The sequence below is a fragment of the Oncorhynchus mykiss genome, chromosome 1 (genome assembly GCF_057628025.1).
Source record: "Oncorhynchus mykiss isolate SJ-2025 chromosome 1, ASM5762802v1, whole genome shotgun sequence".
NCBI lineage: Eukaryota > Metazoa > Chordata > Actinopteri > Salmoniformes > Salmonidae > Oncorhynchus > Oncorhynchus mykiss.
In genome coordinates, this window is record NC_143022.1 from 75,763,530 (window position 1) to 75,780,739 (window position 17,210).

Here is a 17,210-nt window from a genome sequence, read left to right on the forward strand (position 1 = left end):
TCTATCTATCTATCTATCTATCTATCTATCTATCTCATACAAGTGATATTTCTTCCCCCAACCACTCTGTCACTTGCTTCCTGTCCTCTGCCCTCCACACACACTCTCTCTCCCTTGCCAAGAGTGTTGATGTTGTTTGTGGAGGGCTTGTCTATTGAGTCAGTGTTAAGCCTTTTTTCTGAGTGTTTCACAACACTCTATTGTGTGTCGGATGGTGTCCAGGTTATTACAGCTGGCTCTTATTCCGCATTATTATTCTAACAATGAGAGTAAATTGGCTAATTCTCTTTCAGCTTTGTCATGGTTATTCTATGTCCTGACCACAAATCACTCTGACGCAATGTCCATTCATGTAGATTGAAGTGAATAATTTTACAACATACTTGCTAGGTACATAACCCAGGGTTGCTCTTCAATAGAGAGCAGACTGGGGGCAAGAATCTGTGTCATTGACCAATAATAAAACTGTTGAGCAGAAAATAAATTGTCATAGCGGTTTTCATTATTATTTTACCAGCTCTGCAATGTCAACAGCGGCACCCACAAGATGCTACATTTATTCATGCTTATTTGATCCGGGGAGCATGTTTGAATCTGAAATCAATGTTTAATGAAATTTCACACATTCTCTGGTCTCTCTGTGAGTCTAAGTTGAGAACAACTGTGTTGCAGGTCAGTCGAAGATGATCTCTTGGCTGTCTGAGTGACAAGTGGGATCTTCTCTACACTCAAAAAGACCCTCCCTCATCCACCTCCATAGTTCCTGCAAGACACTGACACCATGACCCAAAAACCTTCTGAAATGGTTCCTGGAAGACACTGAAATAATTTAGAAAGAAAACACAAATTAAAACAAGAAACCTAACACTTATTGGGAATTCACCATGGGAGATCCCAACATCAGCCAGCTGGCTGCAGTGTACGCTGAGACCCCTGGCCACGTGCTGGGAGGAAGCGAGCTGGACCCGTTTACGGATAACTACGACACAGACTATGGTATTCCCGACAATGAGATTCCCGACACTACGCAGGGCACAGCCTTCTTCGTTGCCACCATCGTCATCGCCATGGTGCTCATCTGCATTATGCTCGTCTGCGGTGTTGGCAACTTCCTGTTTATCGCTACTTTGGCACGGTACAAGAAGCTACGTAACCTCACTAACCTGCTCATAGCTAATCTGGCTATATCAGACTTCATAGTGTCAGTGGTGTGCTGTCCGTTCCTGGTGGATTACTATGTGGTGAAGCAGTTGTCCTGGGACTATGGCCTGGTGCTGTGTGCCTCTGTCAACTACATCAGGACTGTGTCTCTCTACGTGTCCACTAACGCACTGCTGGCTATCGCTGCAGACAGGTGGGTCAGTGCCTTATCCCCTTTTATTAGCATCTTTCAATGACAGGTGTGTGTGTGTGTGTGTGTCCTCTAATTGCCTTGCACTTGTCAGGAGTTTTATCTTGTTGAAGGCACCTTGCCCCTTGTTTCAGCCTTGTAGCAATCAATAAGTGACTTAGCTAGCATAGTCTGCCATCAAAGTCAGTGTCAATGTCTCAAAATATTCCCCTGTCAGTGTCTTCCTTCCTTTTTTGCAGCTTCATTAAATAGTACCCGCAAAACACCAGTTTCAACGTCAACAGTGAAGAGGCGACTCCGAGATGCTAGCCTTCTAGGCAGAGTTCCTCTGTCCAGTGTATGTGTTTTTTTGCCCATCTTAATATTTTGTTTTTATTGGCCAGTCTGTTGATGTTGAGACTGGTGTTTTGCAGGTACTATTTAATAAAGCTGACAGTTGAGGACTTGTGAGGCGTCTGTTTCTCAAACTAGACTCTCTAACGTTCTTGTCCTCATGCTCAGTTGTGCACCGGGGCCTCCCACTCCCCTTCCTTTTGTTTCTGGCCATTTTGAGCCTGTAATCGGACCTACAAATGCTGATGCACCAGATACTCAATTAGTGTAAAGAAGTCCAGTTTTATTGCTTTTTTAAAATCCGAACAACTGTCGCGTATACTCCCTCTCCGGCCTCTAGGTCATCAGGCTGCTGAATATCCCGCACACCTGTCACCATCGTCAAGCGCACCAGCACCTCATGACACTCACCTGGACTCCATTACCTCCTTGATTATCTTCCCTATATACAGTGCCTTGCGAAAGTATTCGGCCCCCTTGAACTTTGCGACCTTTTGCCACATTTCAGGCTTCAAACATAAAGATATAAAACTGTATTTTTTTGTGAAGAATCAGCAACAAGTGGGACACAATCATGATGTGGAACGACATTTATTGGATATTTCAAACTTTTTTAACAAATCAAAAACTGAAAAATTGGGCGTGCAAAATTATTCAGCCCCTTTACTTTCAGTGCAGCAAACTCTCTCCAGAAGTTCAGTGAGGATCTCTGAATGATCCAATGTTGACCTAAATGACTAATGATGATAAATACAATCCACCTGTGTGTAATCAAGTCTCCGTATAAATGCACCTGCACTGTGATAGTCTCAGAGGTCCGTTAAAAGCGCAGAGAGCATCATGAAGAACAAGGAACACACCAGGCAGGTCCGAGATACTGTTGTGAAGAAGTTTAAAGCCGGATTTGGATACAAAAATATTTCCCAAGCTTTAAACATCCCAAGGAGTACTGTGCAAGCGATAATATTGAAATGGAAGGAGTATCAGACCACTGCAAATCTACCAAGACCTGGCCGTCCCTCTAAACTTTCAGCTCATACAAGGAGAAGACTGATCAGAGATGCAGCCAAGAGGCCCATAATCACTCTGGATGAACTGCAGAGATCTACAGCTGAGGTGGGAGACTCTGTCCATTGGACAACAATCAGTCGTATATTGCACAAATCTGGCCTTTATGGAAGAGTGGCAAGAAGAAAGCCATTTCTTAAAGATATCCATAAAAAGTGTTGTTTAAAGTTTGCCACAAGCCACCTGGGAGACACACCAAACATGTGGAAGAAGGTGCTCTGGTCAGATGAAACCAAAATTGAACTTTTTGGCAACAATGCAAAACGTTATGTTTGGCGTAAAAGCAACACAGCTGAACACACCATCCCCACTGTCAAACATGGTGGTGGCAGCATCATGATTTGGGCCTGTTTTCTGGAAGAAAACCTGATGGAGTCTGCAGAAGACCTGAGACTGGGACAGAGATTTGTCTTCCAACAAGACAATGATCCAAAACATAAAGCAAAATCTACAATGGAATGGTTCAAAAATAAACATTTCCAGGTGTTAGAATGGCCAAGTCAAAGTCCAGACCTGAATCCAATCGAGAATCTGTGGAAAGAACTGAAAACTGCTGTTCACAAATGCTCTCCATCCAACCTCACTGAGCTCGAGCTGTTTTGCAAGGAGGAAGGGGAAAAAATGTCAGTCTCTCGATGTGCAAAACTGATAGAGACATACCCCAAGCGACTTACAGCTGTAATCGCAGCAAAATGTGGCGCTACACAGTATTAACTTAAGGGGGCTGAATAATTTTGCACGCCCAATTTTTCAGTTTTTGATTTGTTAAAAAAGTTTGAAATATCCAATAAATGTCGTTCCACTTCATGATTGTGTCCCACTTGTTGTTGATTCTTCACAAAAAAATACAGTTTTATATCTTTATGTTTGAAGCCTGAAATGTGGCAAAAGGTCGCAAAGTTCAAGGGGGCCGAATACTTTCACAAGGCACTGTATGTTACTCCCCTTGGTTCTTTCTTCAGGTGTTATTGACTCTCTTTCATGTCAGTGCGTTGTTTGTGTTTCATGTTTATTGTTTTCTTTACTTATTAAAACACTCACTCCCCGTACTTGCTTCCCGAGTCTCAGCGCACTCATTACAGAATAACACCTCACCTAAGAGAAGCATCAAGGAGTTTTTTTTTTTGTGACAGTGTAAATTACTTTGGGTCTGGGAGCCGTTACAGGCTCTCATGCCTCAGCCAGATTCCCCTGCCTCCACCGGCTTGTCAGGCTCTCATGCCTCAGCCGGATCGCCAGGCTACCCTGCCTCAGCCTGGCTCATCGGGCTTTCATGCCTCCGCCAGATCGCCAGGCTCCCCTGCTTCCACCGGCTCGTCAGGCTCTCATGCCTCAGCCGGATCGCCAGGCTCCCCTGCCTCAGCTGGTCTGGCAGGTTACTGCGCCCCAGCCGGCTCGACAGGTTCCCATGCCTCAGCCGGTGTGACAGGGTCCCGCGCTTCAGCAGGGGTGACCGGTCCACTCCTGATCCCTGGGTTCGTCCCCTTTGTCAGCGTCCTGCGGCATGAGCTGCGTGTCGGGGAGGGGGTACTGTCACCTATACACTCTCCGGCCTCAAGGTCATCAGGCTACTGATTACCCCGCACACCTGTCACCATCGTCAAGCACACCAGCGCCTCATGACACTTACCTGGACTCCATCACCTCCTTGATTATCTTCCCTATATCTGTCCCTCCTCTTGGTTCTTTCCTCAGGTGTTATTGACTCTGTTTCATGTTGGTGTGTTTGTGTTTCGTGTTTATTTATTAAAACACTCACTCCCTGTACTTGCTTCCCGACTCTCAGGGCACACAACAACAGTTTTCAGCTGTGCTAACATAATTGCAAAAGGGTTTGCTAACGATCATTTAACCTTTTCAAATGATAAACTTGGATTAGATAAGGCTACGTGCCATTGGAACACAGGAGTGATGGTTGCTGAAAATGGGCTTCTGTACACCTATGTAGATATTCCATTAAAAATCAGCCGTTTCCAGCTACAATAGTCATTTACCACATTTAACAATGTCTACACTGTATTTCTGATCAATGTGATGTTGTTTTAATGGACAAACAATGTGCCTTTCTTTAAAAAAACAAGGACATTTCTAAGTGACCCCAAACTTTTGAACGGTAGTGTACAAACTTTCCACAAACCCACGGTTACACACAGTTTCCACCTTTCAAATATTTTCTAAACAAACTAAAAGAGAGAGGAGGAAGGTAAGCTATTGGGGCACATCTTTAATAAAAGATCAGCCTGCTGTACAGGAAATAATCGACTACCCTCAAGCGGCATTTAGCTGCTTTATTTGTTCCTCATCAAAAAGACCAGTCTCATGTTTTCTTTGCTTGAACACCATACTTTAAATCCAAAACTGTATCAAAACGCAATTATGAAAGAAGAATGTTCTATAAAATGTTGTTAATGTCAATAGCTTGTCTATATTCATAGTCCTCTGAATTAGCCACAGCAGCAACCATTGCAATTGTACCTCAATGTACTTTGAACATTTCATGACTCTAGGACCAAATTTCTTAAAAGAAAGCTTCTGAAGTTTCATAATTGGCCCTGCAAAGAAAGGCATCTATAGGTAGATGGGAAAAACAAAGCAGACATTTTGAGCATGGTGAAGTTATGAACTACACTTTGGATGTTGTATCAATATACTCAGTCACTACAAAGATACAGGCATCCTTCCTAACTCAGTTGCTGGAGAGGAAGGAAACCGCTAAGCGAATTCACCATGAGGCCAATTGTGACTTTAAAACAGTCACAGAGTTTAATTGTAGTTACTCTACAATACTAACCTAATTGAAATAGTGAAAGAAATTAAGCCTATACAGAGTACAAATATTCCAAAACATGCATCCTGTTTGCAACAAGGCACTAAAGTATTACTGCAAAAAAGATGACAAAGCAATTGTCTTTTTTGTCCTGAATACAAAGTGTTATGTTTGGGGCAAATCCAATGTAACACATTACTGAGTACGACACTCCGTAATTTCAAGCATAGTGGTGGCTGCATCAGTTAGGTTATGCTTGTAATCATTAAGGACTGGGGAGTTTTTCAGGATAAAAAAAATACAAGGAATGGAGCTAAGCACAGGTAAAATCGTAAAGGAAAACCTGGTTCAGTCTGCTTTCCACCAGACACTGGAAGATTAAGGAGAAGTATATCTTTAATTCCATGTATAACACTTGTATTTTCATCAACATTTATGATGAGTATTTCTGTAAATTGATGTGGCGCTCTGCAAAATCACTGGAGATCACTGGAGATTTTTGGATATAAATATGAACTTTATCGAACGAAACATACATGTATTGTGTAACATGAAGTCCTATGAGTGTCATCTGAGGAAGATCATCAAAGGTTAGTGATTCATTTTCTCTATTTCTGCTTTTTGTGACTCCTCTCTTTGGCTGGAAAAAAGGCTGTTTTTTTCTATGACTAGGTGCTGACCTAACATAATCGCATGGTATGCTTTCGTCGTAAAGCCTTTTTGAAATCGGACACTGTGGTGAGATTAACAACAACTTATCTTTAAAAAGGTGTATAATACTTGTATGTTTGAGGAATTTTAATTATGAGATTTCTGTTGTTTGAATTTGGTGCCCTGCACTTTCACTGGCTGTTGTCAAATCGATCCCGTTAACGGGATTTCAGCCGTAAGATGTTAACAGCACGATTGGCCAAGGCAGGATACTCTGAGCGCAGCCCAAACCAGAAATCTGGCAGCCGCTTCTGATTAAATTACATTTTCACAGAACCGTTTGCTGCAATTTTGTTGCAAGTGAAAATTATAGTCATTAAAGAAAACTTTTTGCACATTTCTCAATTTAAAAAAAACATGTCAATACTTTGCCCCCCAGCGCACTTCTGTATGTTGTAAAAGTGTTGCATGGTTGCTGCCCATATTATTGCATTCAGCAGAAAATTTAACATTTTGTAGAAAATTTAGAAAATTTCAAGCTGTCATTCCTTTGGCAGTAAGAGCCTCTCGGTAGATGCTGCAGTGTACCCAAGCGGCGTCAGGAGCAACTTCTTTAACGCTCGTTACCACTCCACTATGACTCTCTGTCATGGCTTTTGCGCCATCAGTACAGATACCAACACATCTTGACCACCAAAGTCCATTTGATGTCACAAAGTTGTCCAGTACTTTATTAAACATTTCTTCTCCTGTTGTCCTGGTTCCCAGTGGTTTGCAGAAGAGGATGTCTTCCTTAATCGATCCCCCATAAATGTAACGGACATATAACATGAGCTGTGCCAGGCCCGCCACGTCTGTTGACTCATCCAGCTGTAACGCATATAATTCACTGGCTTGTATGCGAAGCAGTAATTGTTTCAAAACATCTCCTGCCGTGTCACTGATGTGTCATGAAACAGTATTGTTTGATGAAGGCATTGTCTGTATAGTTTTTTGGGCCTTTTCACCCAGCATTGTCCCAGTCATATCGCGGGAGCAGGAAGAATGAAGTCCTCCACAATAGTATGGGGGTTCCCTGTCCTAGCCACTCGGTAGCTCAACATATAAGACGCTTCAAGCCCCTTCTTATTAATGGTATCTGTTTATTTTATATATGTTTTATATACTACTCGAAAGTATTTTTAATTCTTGCTCAAAAACTTCTGTGGCTTATTTTTCAAATTGGCATGTTTTGTTTCTAAATGTCTGAGCAAGAGTGAAGATTTCATAGAGTTGTGAGATAGTACTTGTCCACATATAACACACTGTGGCTGAGAAAAAGGCACTAATCTCAATATAAGTGAACCCCAAATCAATGTAGTTCTCATCATATTTGCATCTCTTCGATGGACCAACGTCCATGTCTGTTGTTCGATGCTTTCCAGGGTAAGGGGGCAGTAACTCTTCGGCTGCATCAGATTCACAACTGTCAGTGTCCATGCTAGATGGGCTAACAACAAATGTACAATTACTGATGCTAGCATTGGATGTGTTCGTGGAAGCAGAACAACTTGTGTCGTCGACAGGTGCAGGTGTAGTACTGCTGGTAGTAAGAGTACTTCCAGTAGAGCTGGTATGTGTCTCTATGGACGCGGGTCTTACTTTAACCATTTATCAATTTTCGAGCAAACAGAATGAGCAGCAGCTACGTTTGGCTACATACAGACCGCTATTGGACTTCCCGCGAGAGAGTAACAGTTCATGTGATTGGATGTTAATTATTTAACTAGGCTACCTGTATTTGACATTGTGTTGTTGTTTTGCTGAACACTAGATGGTTTCATTTTATTTTTCACAGTGAAATGAGGCTACTCAGGCGAGAGAAATAACCTCACTCAAATGTATAGCCCTGTTGGAAAATATAAATGCACTGTTTGAAAATGTGAGAAAAAAACCACAAAAAAACATAATAAAAAATATATATATTGTGAGTCACATTTTATTTGGCGTACCCCCTACAGCTACTGCCCCATTATGCGTACCCCAGTTTGGGAATACCTGGTCTACTGGTATCATTCTTAAAATGAGAACATGTAGCTCAACAAAATGTAGAAAATGTATGAGTTAAGTTATTCTCTGCTTCAGATGCACAATGTCAAGGGGTGCATTGCAAATGCCCATAAGGCTAATCTCACGGTTTCCTAAGCTCAGTCCTCGAAGGGGTGCACATCTTGGATTTTGCCTTAGCACTACAAAGCTGAGCTGATTCAAATAATAAACTAATCATAAATCAATCAAATGTATTTATAAAGCCCTTTTTACATTGGCATATGTCACAAAATTCTGTACAGAAACCCAGCCTAAAACCCCAACCAGCAAGCAATGCAGATGTAGAAGCAGGCTAGGAAAACTACCTAGAAAGGCAGGAACCTAGGAAGAAACCTAGACAGGAACCAGGCTCCGAGGAGTGGCCAGTCCTCTTCTGGCTGTGCCAGGTGGAGATTATAAGAGTACATGGTAACTTAAGGCCAGATTGTTCTTCAAGATGTGCAAACGTTCATAGATAACTAGCAGGATCAAATAATAATCAGTGGTTATAGAGGGTGCAACAGGTCAGTACTCAGGAGTAAATGTCAGTTGGCTTTTTATAGCTGAGCATTCAGAGGTCGAGACAGCAGGTGCGTTGGAGAGAGATCAAGCTTGGATCATTTGAATCAGCTGGGCAGTGTTAGTGCAAAACCAAAACATGCACCCTTTGGGGTCCCGAGGACAGAGTTTGGGAAACTCTGCGCTGATGCCATCATACTGTAGGGCCAGTGGTCCGGTCCTCAAGTACCCCCAACAATACACAGTTTATTGTTTTCCCAGACAAGCATACCTGATTCAACTTGTCAACTAATCATCAGACTCTCAATCAGGCATGTTTGTCTGGGACTGCAACAAAAATGTTCTGTTGAGGTACTAAAGGACTGGAGAACCACTGCTGTAGGCTTATGGCTGTATTGGCATTGCACGCCATTATCAGCTGCAAAATGGGTTCACATGGCTGATATCCGGAAAAAAAGAGTGGTAATCAAACAACACTATTAGGAGCGTTTACAACTATACAAAAAGTTAGTTAATGTTAATTTGAGAATACAACACAGACATTAGTGGCAGATTCCCTTACCCGCTTTACTGCAGAATTGTGAGCTGTGATGAATCAACAATGACGCTGTTCACCTTGAATAATAGTTTTAAGTTAACATTGGTCTTCAAACATGGTGCCTGGTACGGTTTCTAGGTGATTTGTGACACAACTACAAGCCCTCTATTATTTTCACGTGTATCTTCTTCTTCAACCAGGGTAACAGCAGTTGGCATCAAATAAATGTTTCATTACCGCCACCTACTAGACTGGAGTACAACTCCTTTATACATTGCTTAATTTTTTTTTTTAAAGCAGATCAACAAAATCAACAAATACCCTACTATCTAACCCTACTGTCTATCCCTACTATTTAACCCTATTATCTAACCCTACTGTCTAACCCTACTATCTAACCCTACACTAAAAACCCACCACACCTTACTCCACTATTTAAATCTACCTAGTCCTACCTCAGGTCAACAGCCTGAAAGGACGGGACACCACCACTCAAAACACCCTGTAACTCTTCTGACGTCACGTCTCGTACACCCAAATCCCTCTCTGCAGCTGCCACCACAACTTCAAATTTCTGCCATTTATGTTCCATCCCTGCAGTACAGTTGATAAGCATTGCTATAATCTCTAAAAATCAGACTTTACTGAAGCATATATGACTTGCATGTATTCCTCTGTACTGGTACAGATCTACTACTCATACCACCCCTCTCAAGATCCTTCCCCCTTGATCCTTCTTCCTCAACTTTCCTCACTGCCTCAGCATACGACAACTTCTGCACTACTCTAACCCTGGAAACCTCAACCGTGCTCTCTCGCACCGGACATTTCTGATCCCCAGCCCATGGTCACCCCTACAATTAACACATACCACTACTTTCCCCAATGCTACACATTCCTTTGTCTCATGCCCTTCTGCACACTTCTCACAGCTACAGTAGGGACCTTCCTCCTACACACTGCTGCCACATGCCCATAAGCTTGACACCTGTAACAATGTAATATATTTGGCACAAAAACCTGTACGGGATAACTTATGTATCCTAACATGCCTTTGTCGGGCAAAGACTCAACATCAAAACTCAAAGGAACAGACAATGACTTTTCTGTTTCACCACTCACGCCCCTCTGTCTGCATCACACTAAACAACGAGCATCACAAACACTGGGAATCTTCCCGTTCAGTTGGTCAACTTTCACATTTACCGCTACCCCATAATCAGTCATTTCAATGGCACCCTTTTCTTGAAAGCAAAACAATTCACATCTCTTTTCCCCATTCGTTTAACATGAAGCGCCTGCGCCCTCTGACCTGCAGAAACACAAACAATTGATATAAGACCACTTCTGGATACCTTCACTGACTCCACAGCGTCCAAATCTGTTTTCACCCAGTCTGAAACCACAAATGGATCAGCCAAAAGGCAAGGATCCACTTTTTCCAAAAATGGCACAGAGGGTCTTTATCCTGACACTCGGTACAAGACCCTCGGAGTAAAACAAGGTTGTCCAATATCGGCATATCTATTTATTATGGTCATCAAAATGTTAGCTATTAAAATCATATCCAACAAAAATATATAGAGGGTCTAGAAATCCAGGGCTTAAAAACAAAGGTGGCATTGTATGCTGATGACATAGATTTCTTTTAAATCTGCCATCTGGATCCCTGCACAACCTCAATGTGGATCTGGATTACAACCAAACTATGATAAGTGTACCATATTACGTATTGGATCGCTAAAAAAAGACAACTTTTAGGTTACTGTGTAGTTTACCAATAAAATGGTCTGACGGTGAAGTGGACAGACTCGCTATTCCTATCCCTAACGAAATAAAGGAACATACTACAACTCATTTTTACAGAAAGTTAGCCAAAATAGATAAGCTCTTGCTAACATGGAGAGATAAATACCTGTCTATTTGTGGAAAAATCACCTTGAGTAAATATTTTGTCATATCCCGGTTTACCTATTTACTTATGACACTGTCTACGCCAAACTATTTTTCTTTCAAATGATTTGGAATGGCAAGCCAGACAAAATAAAACGGGCTTATTTATATAATAAAAATGAGTTTGGGTGGCAAAAAGTACTAAATATCAATGCATTAAACCTCTCACTAAAAGCATCAGTCATACAAAAGACCCAAACTGGTTCTCCAGTAGATTAGTAAGAATGTCTCATCCCTTGTTCATCCCTTGTTCATCCCTTGTCACTTTCAGTTAATTGAAAATGGAACCTTTTTCACAATATCACCCTTTCTAAAACAAGACATTCGAAGCTGGCTGCAATACCAGTTTCATCCCCCAGAAAACACAGAACAAATAATATAACAAATTATATAGTTAATTTAAAATATACTAATTGATAGAAAATATATATATATTTATGGAAATACATTTTGTTTTAAGTAATTATCTTTGTTAAATATTATGAATAGGAAAGGTGGAGTTATGTCACATGTGAAGTTAACAAACATACTGTATACGGAAATGTTTGCTCTCTCCAAAATTATAAACAACTGATTGCAGCATTACCGCAAAAATGGAGGAGGCAAGTGGAAGGGGGAGAAGGTAGGGAACATGTTTGTTTGGCCAAATTAGCACAAAAAAAACATGAATATAAAAATATATCAGTTTTACTTGAGGACCAAAATGTTGACCGCGACGCCATACGGGTTGCAAAATAGCTGGGAATAAATTTTTGATGTGCTGATTCCATGGCACCTGGTTAATAAACTGATACACAAAACAACGCTTGATTCAAACAGAGCTTTTCAAAAGAGAGTTTTTCTGTTTAAATTATTGTACAAAATGATTGCCACAAACAGAATGTTATCTATATGGGGCATACAACCATCTCAGCTCTGCAGATTTTGCTACCAAGTGATAGAATCATTTGATAATTTGATCACTTATTTTCTGGTCACAGATATGGGAATTTATCTCAAATTAATCCTGCAATAGTACTGTTGGGGGATGTGGAGAACCATTGTCAATCAATCAACAATATAATAATACTTTTAGCAAAAATAATTATCTTTAACTCACAATCTGTATATGGTATACTATGCAACTAGACAGGTTCAGAATTTATGTCAAACATCATAGCACAGTAGAAAAATATATGGCACATGGAAATCATAAGAGGGTGGTTTACAAAGAGAGATGGGATGGAGGGAGAATAGATGAGAGGTGGGTTTAAAAGCTCAGTTTGACCAAAAACATGATTTATAATATAAGTATAGATAGTACTTATACTATATATTTAGATGTAACATATATCAAAATATCAAATACTTTTATTATTGCTATGTAACTATTGAAAAAAAGGGCCATGTACGTATACATGCATTTTATTGCATGAAATAAGTATTTGATCACCTACCAACCAGTAAGAATTCCGGCTCTCACAGACCTGTTAGTTTTTCTTTAAGAAGCCCTCCTGTTCTCCACTCATTACCTGTATTAACTGCACCTGTTTGAACTTGTTACCTGTATAAAAGACACCTGTCCACACACTCAAACAGACTCCAACCTCTCCACAATGGCCAAGACCGGAGAGCTGTGTAAGGACATCAGGATTAAAATTGTAGACCTGCACAAGGCTGGGATGGGCTACAGGACAATAGGCAAGCAGCTTGGTGAGAAGGCAACAACTGTTGGCGCAATTATTAGAAAATGGAAGAGGTTCAAGATGACGGTCAATCACCCTCGGTCTGCGGCTCCATGCAAGATCTCACCTCGTGGGGCATCAATGATCATGAGGAAGGTGAGGGATCAGCCCATAACTACACGGCAGGACCTGGTCAATGACCTGAAGAGAGCTGGGACCACAGTCTCAAAGAAAACCATTAGTAACACACTACGCCATCATGGATTAAAATCCTGCAGCGCACGCAAGGTCCCCCTACTCAAGCAAGGGCATGTCCAGGCCCATCTGAAGTTTGCCAATGACCATCTGGATGATCCAGAGGAGGAATGAGAGAAGGTCCTGTGGTCTGATGAGACAAAAATAGAGCTTTTTGGTCTAAACTCCGCTCGCCATGTTTGGAGGAAGAAGAAGGATGAGTACAACCCCAAGAACACCATCCCAAAATGAAGCATGGAGGTGGAAACATCATTCTTTGGGGATGCTTTTCTGCAAAGGGGACAGGACGACTGCACCGTATTGAGGGGAGGATGGATGGGGCCATGTATCGCGAGATCTTGGCCAACAACCTCCTCCCCTCAGTAAGAGCATTGAAGATGGGTCGTGGCTGGGTCTTCCAGCATGACAACGACCCGAAATACACAGCCAGGGCACCTAAGGAGTGGCTCCCTAAGAAGCATCTCAAGGTCCTGGAGTGGCCTAGCCAGTCTCCAGACCTGAACCCTATAGAAAATCTTTGGAGGGAGCTGAAAGTCCGTATTGCCCAGCGACAGCCCTGAAATCTGAAGGATCTAGAGATGGTCTGTATGGAGGAGTGGGCCGAAATCCCTGCTGCAGTGTGTGCAAACCTGGTCAAGAACTACAGGAAAGGTATGATCTCTGTAATTGCAAACAAAGGTTTATGTACCAAATGTTAAGTTCTGCTTTTCTGATGTATCAAATACTTATGTCAAGCAATAAAATGCAAATTAATTACTTAAAAATCATACAATGTGATTTTCTGGATTTTGTTTTAGATTCTGTCTCTCACAGTTGAAGTGTCCCTATGAAAAAAATTATAGAGCTCTACATGCTTTGTAAGTAGGAAATCCTGCAAAATTGGCAGTGCATCAAATAATTGTTCTCCCCACTGTATACCGCTACCCCAGTATACATGTAACAGCAAAGTTTACGGTACCGGAGTGCCAAGTCTAGGACAAAAAGGCTTCCCAACAGTTTTTACCCCCAAGCCATAAGACTCCTGAACAGGTAATCAAATGGCTACCCGGACTATTTGCATTGTGTGCCCCCTCCATGTACATACTACCTCAATTGGCCCAACCAACCAGTGCTCCCGCACATTGGCTAACCAGGCTATTTGCATTTTGTCCCTCCCACCACCCGCCAACCCCTCTTTTACGCTACTGCTACTCTCTGTTCATCATATATGCATAGTCACTTTAACCATATCTACATGTAGATACTACCTCAATCAGCCTGACTAACTGGTGTCTGTGTGTAGCCTCACTACTTGTATAGCCTCGCTACTGTATATAGCCTCTCTTTTTACTGTTGTTTAATTTCTTAACCTACCTATTGTTCACCTAATACCTTTTTTGCGCTATTGGTTAGAGCCTGTAAGTAAGCATTTCACTGTAAGGTCTACACTTGTTGTATTGGGCGAACGTGACAAATAAACTTTGATTTGATCTACTAAAGATATTCAACCACTCTAGGTGGAGCATGGAAAACTGTTTCTATATTTTCATTAGAATTTTTGTTTGTTCCTTCAAGAGCAGCTCAAACTTGTTTGTAGATCCCATTAGGATTGGTTCGCTCATAATGTTATGCACCTTGGTTAAATTGCAAGGACTAGCGACAGTATACTTTTCATTTGCATGTGTCCTAGTAGCCTGATGAAAATATATACTGACAAAAATGTCCTTTTTGCTAATTTTTATGTACCTTAATACACCCTCTCCTCTGTCCTCAGGTACATGGCCATCGTCCATCCTCTGAGGCCTCGTATGAAGTACCAGACGGCATACTGTCTGATCACTGGTGTCTGGGTTGTACCAATCCTAATCTCCATCCCTTCTGCCTACTTTGCCTCCGAGACCATGTACCCTCATGGCGGTGCCAGCACCTCTCAGAACACCCACAAGACCTTCTGTGCCCAGATCTGGCCTGTGGACCAGCAGGCCTACTACCGCTCCTACTTCCTGTTTATATTTGCCCTGGAGTTCCTTTGGCCCGTTTTTGTCATGGCAATATGTTACGCACGGATCTCCCGAGAGCTCTGGTTCAAGAGTGTCCCAGGCTTCCAGACGGAGCAGATCCGGAAGAGATTGCGTTGTCGGCGGAAGACAGTCATGGTCCTGATCGGGATCCTGACAGCATACATTCTGTGCTGGGCACCATATTACGGCTTCACCATCCTACGAGACTTCCACCCGACGATCATCTCCCGCCAGAGGAACTCCCTGGTGGCCTTCTACATTATTGAGTGCATCGCCATGAGCAACAGCATGATAAACACCTTCTGCTTTGTCAGTGTCAAGAACAACACGGTCAAGTACCTGAAAAGGATTGTGCTGCTGCGCTGGAGGTCCACCTACGCTCCCAGTAAGACTGTGGACGAGGCAGATATCCGGACGTCCTCCATGCCGTTGACCGAGGAGGTCGAATGCATTCGCCTGAGATAAACGAGGAGACGCCATTTTGAAACATTCAGATCTTGTGATGTTGTCAGGGAGATGTCTTTGTTGGTGTTTTGGCACAACAGAAACTTTTACAGAAACGACAGAAACTAATGTTAATATTGTTTTATGACATCCTCACACGATCTCAGTGATCACATACACAATACTGTTGAAAAGGGATATTTCAATACCTGTTTTGGCAGCATTCAGTGAACACACGAGTCGGCCAGCTGCTCTTAACAAACATTTATTTAATTTCAAATGTAAGAAGAAAAAAAACGGTCTTCTCCTTTATTCTGCTCAAAATTGCAGCAATTAATCTACTGATCAAATAGCCTACAAGCCATCAGTGCATTTCCTGAAAATGAATAACACACTTCAGGGTTTATTTTCTCTAAACAGCCGATCAGTGACACTTCTGTTTGAACAAGCTCTGCTGCACTAAATTCTGAGATTGGTTGCACACGTTGGATATTGTTCTAAAGCTCAGAATCTCCTCTTTTCAACAATATACTGAGTCCAATATACATTTCTAGTAAAAACTTAAGAAATACCTACTTATTCACAGGTTTTTCTTTATTTTGACTATTTTCTACATTGTAGAATAATAGTAAAGACATAAAAACTGTGAAATAACACATATGGAATCATGTAGTAATCAAAAAAGTGTTAAACAAATCAAAATATATTTTATATTTGAGATTCCTAAAAGTAGTCACCCTTTGCCTTGATGAGAGCTTTGCATACTCCTGGAATTCTCTCAACCAGCTTCATGAGGTAGTCACCTGGAATGTATTTCAATTGACAGGTGTGCCTTGTTAAAAGTTAATTTGTGGAATTTATTTCCTTCTTAATGCGTTGAGCCAATCAGTTGTGTTGTGACAAGTTAGGGGTGGTTTACAAAAGATAGCCCTATTTGCTATAAGACCAAATCCATATTATGGCAAGAGCAGCTCAAATAAGCAAAGAGAAATGACTTACCATCATTACTTTAAGACACGAAGGTCAGTCAATCTGGAAAAGATCAAAAACTTTTAAAGTTTCTTCAAGTGCAGTCACAAAAACCATCAAGCGCTATGATTAAGCTGGCAATCATAAAGACCGGCACAGGAAAGGAAGAAGCAGAGTTACCTCTGCTGCAGAGGATAAGTTCCTTAGAGTAACCAGCCTCAGAAATCGGCAATTAATTGCACCTCAGATTGCAGCCCAAATAAGTAACAGACATGTCAACATCAACTGTTCAGAGGAGACTGTGTGAATCAGGCCTTCATGGTCGAATTGCTTCAAGGAAACCAATACTAAAGGACACCAATAAGAATAAGAGACCTGCTTGGCCCAAGAAACACGAGCAATGGACATTAGACAGGTGGAAATCTGTCCTTCGGTCTGATGAGTCCAAATTTGAGATTTTTGGTTCCAACCATTGTGTCTTTGTGAGACGCAGGGTAGGTAAACAGATGATCTCCGCATGTGTGCTTCCCACCGTGAAGCATGGAGGGGATGTGATGGTGTGGGGCTGCTTTGCTGGTCACACTGTCAGTGATTCATTTAGAATTCAAGGCACACTTAACCAGCATTGCTA

General features: G+C 41.7%; 1 protein-coding gene across 1 annotated transcript; it reads left to right on the plus strand.

Annotated features, from left to right (window-relative positions):
* The first annotated feature begins 635 nt into the window (after positions 1–635).
* On the plus strand, positions 636–15,847 carry prokr1b (prokineticin receptor 1b). Its single transcript, XM_021600162.3, has 2 exons — positions 636–1,354; positions 14,920–15,847. Exons 1-2 carry the CDS (start codon positions 885–887, stop codon positions 15,629–15,631), a joined length of 1,182 nt encoding a protein of 393 aa, XP_021455837.1. The 5' UTR covers positions 636–884; the 3' UTR covers positions 15,632–15,847.
* The last annotated feature ends 1,363 nt before the right edge of the window (positions 15,848–17,210 follow it).

Bases quoted from the DNA above. Each gene is read 5' to 3' on its own strand.
- prokr1b (XM_021600162.3), top strand. From the start codon at position 885: ATGGGAGATCCCAACATCAGCCAGCTGGCTGCAGTGTACGCTGAGACC. The intron at 1,355-14,919 runs GTGGGTCAGTGC...CTCTGTCCTCAG, and splicing joins CTGGCTATCGCTGCAGACAG to GTACATGGCCATCGTCCATC.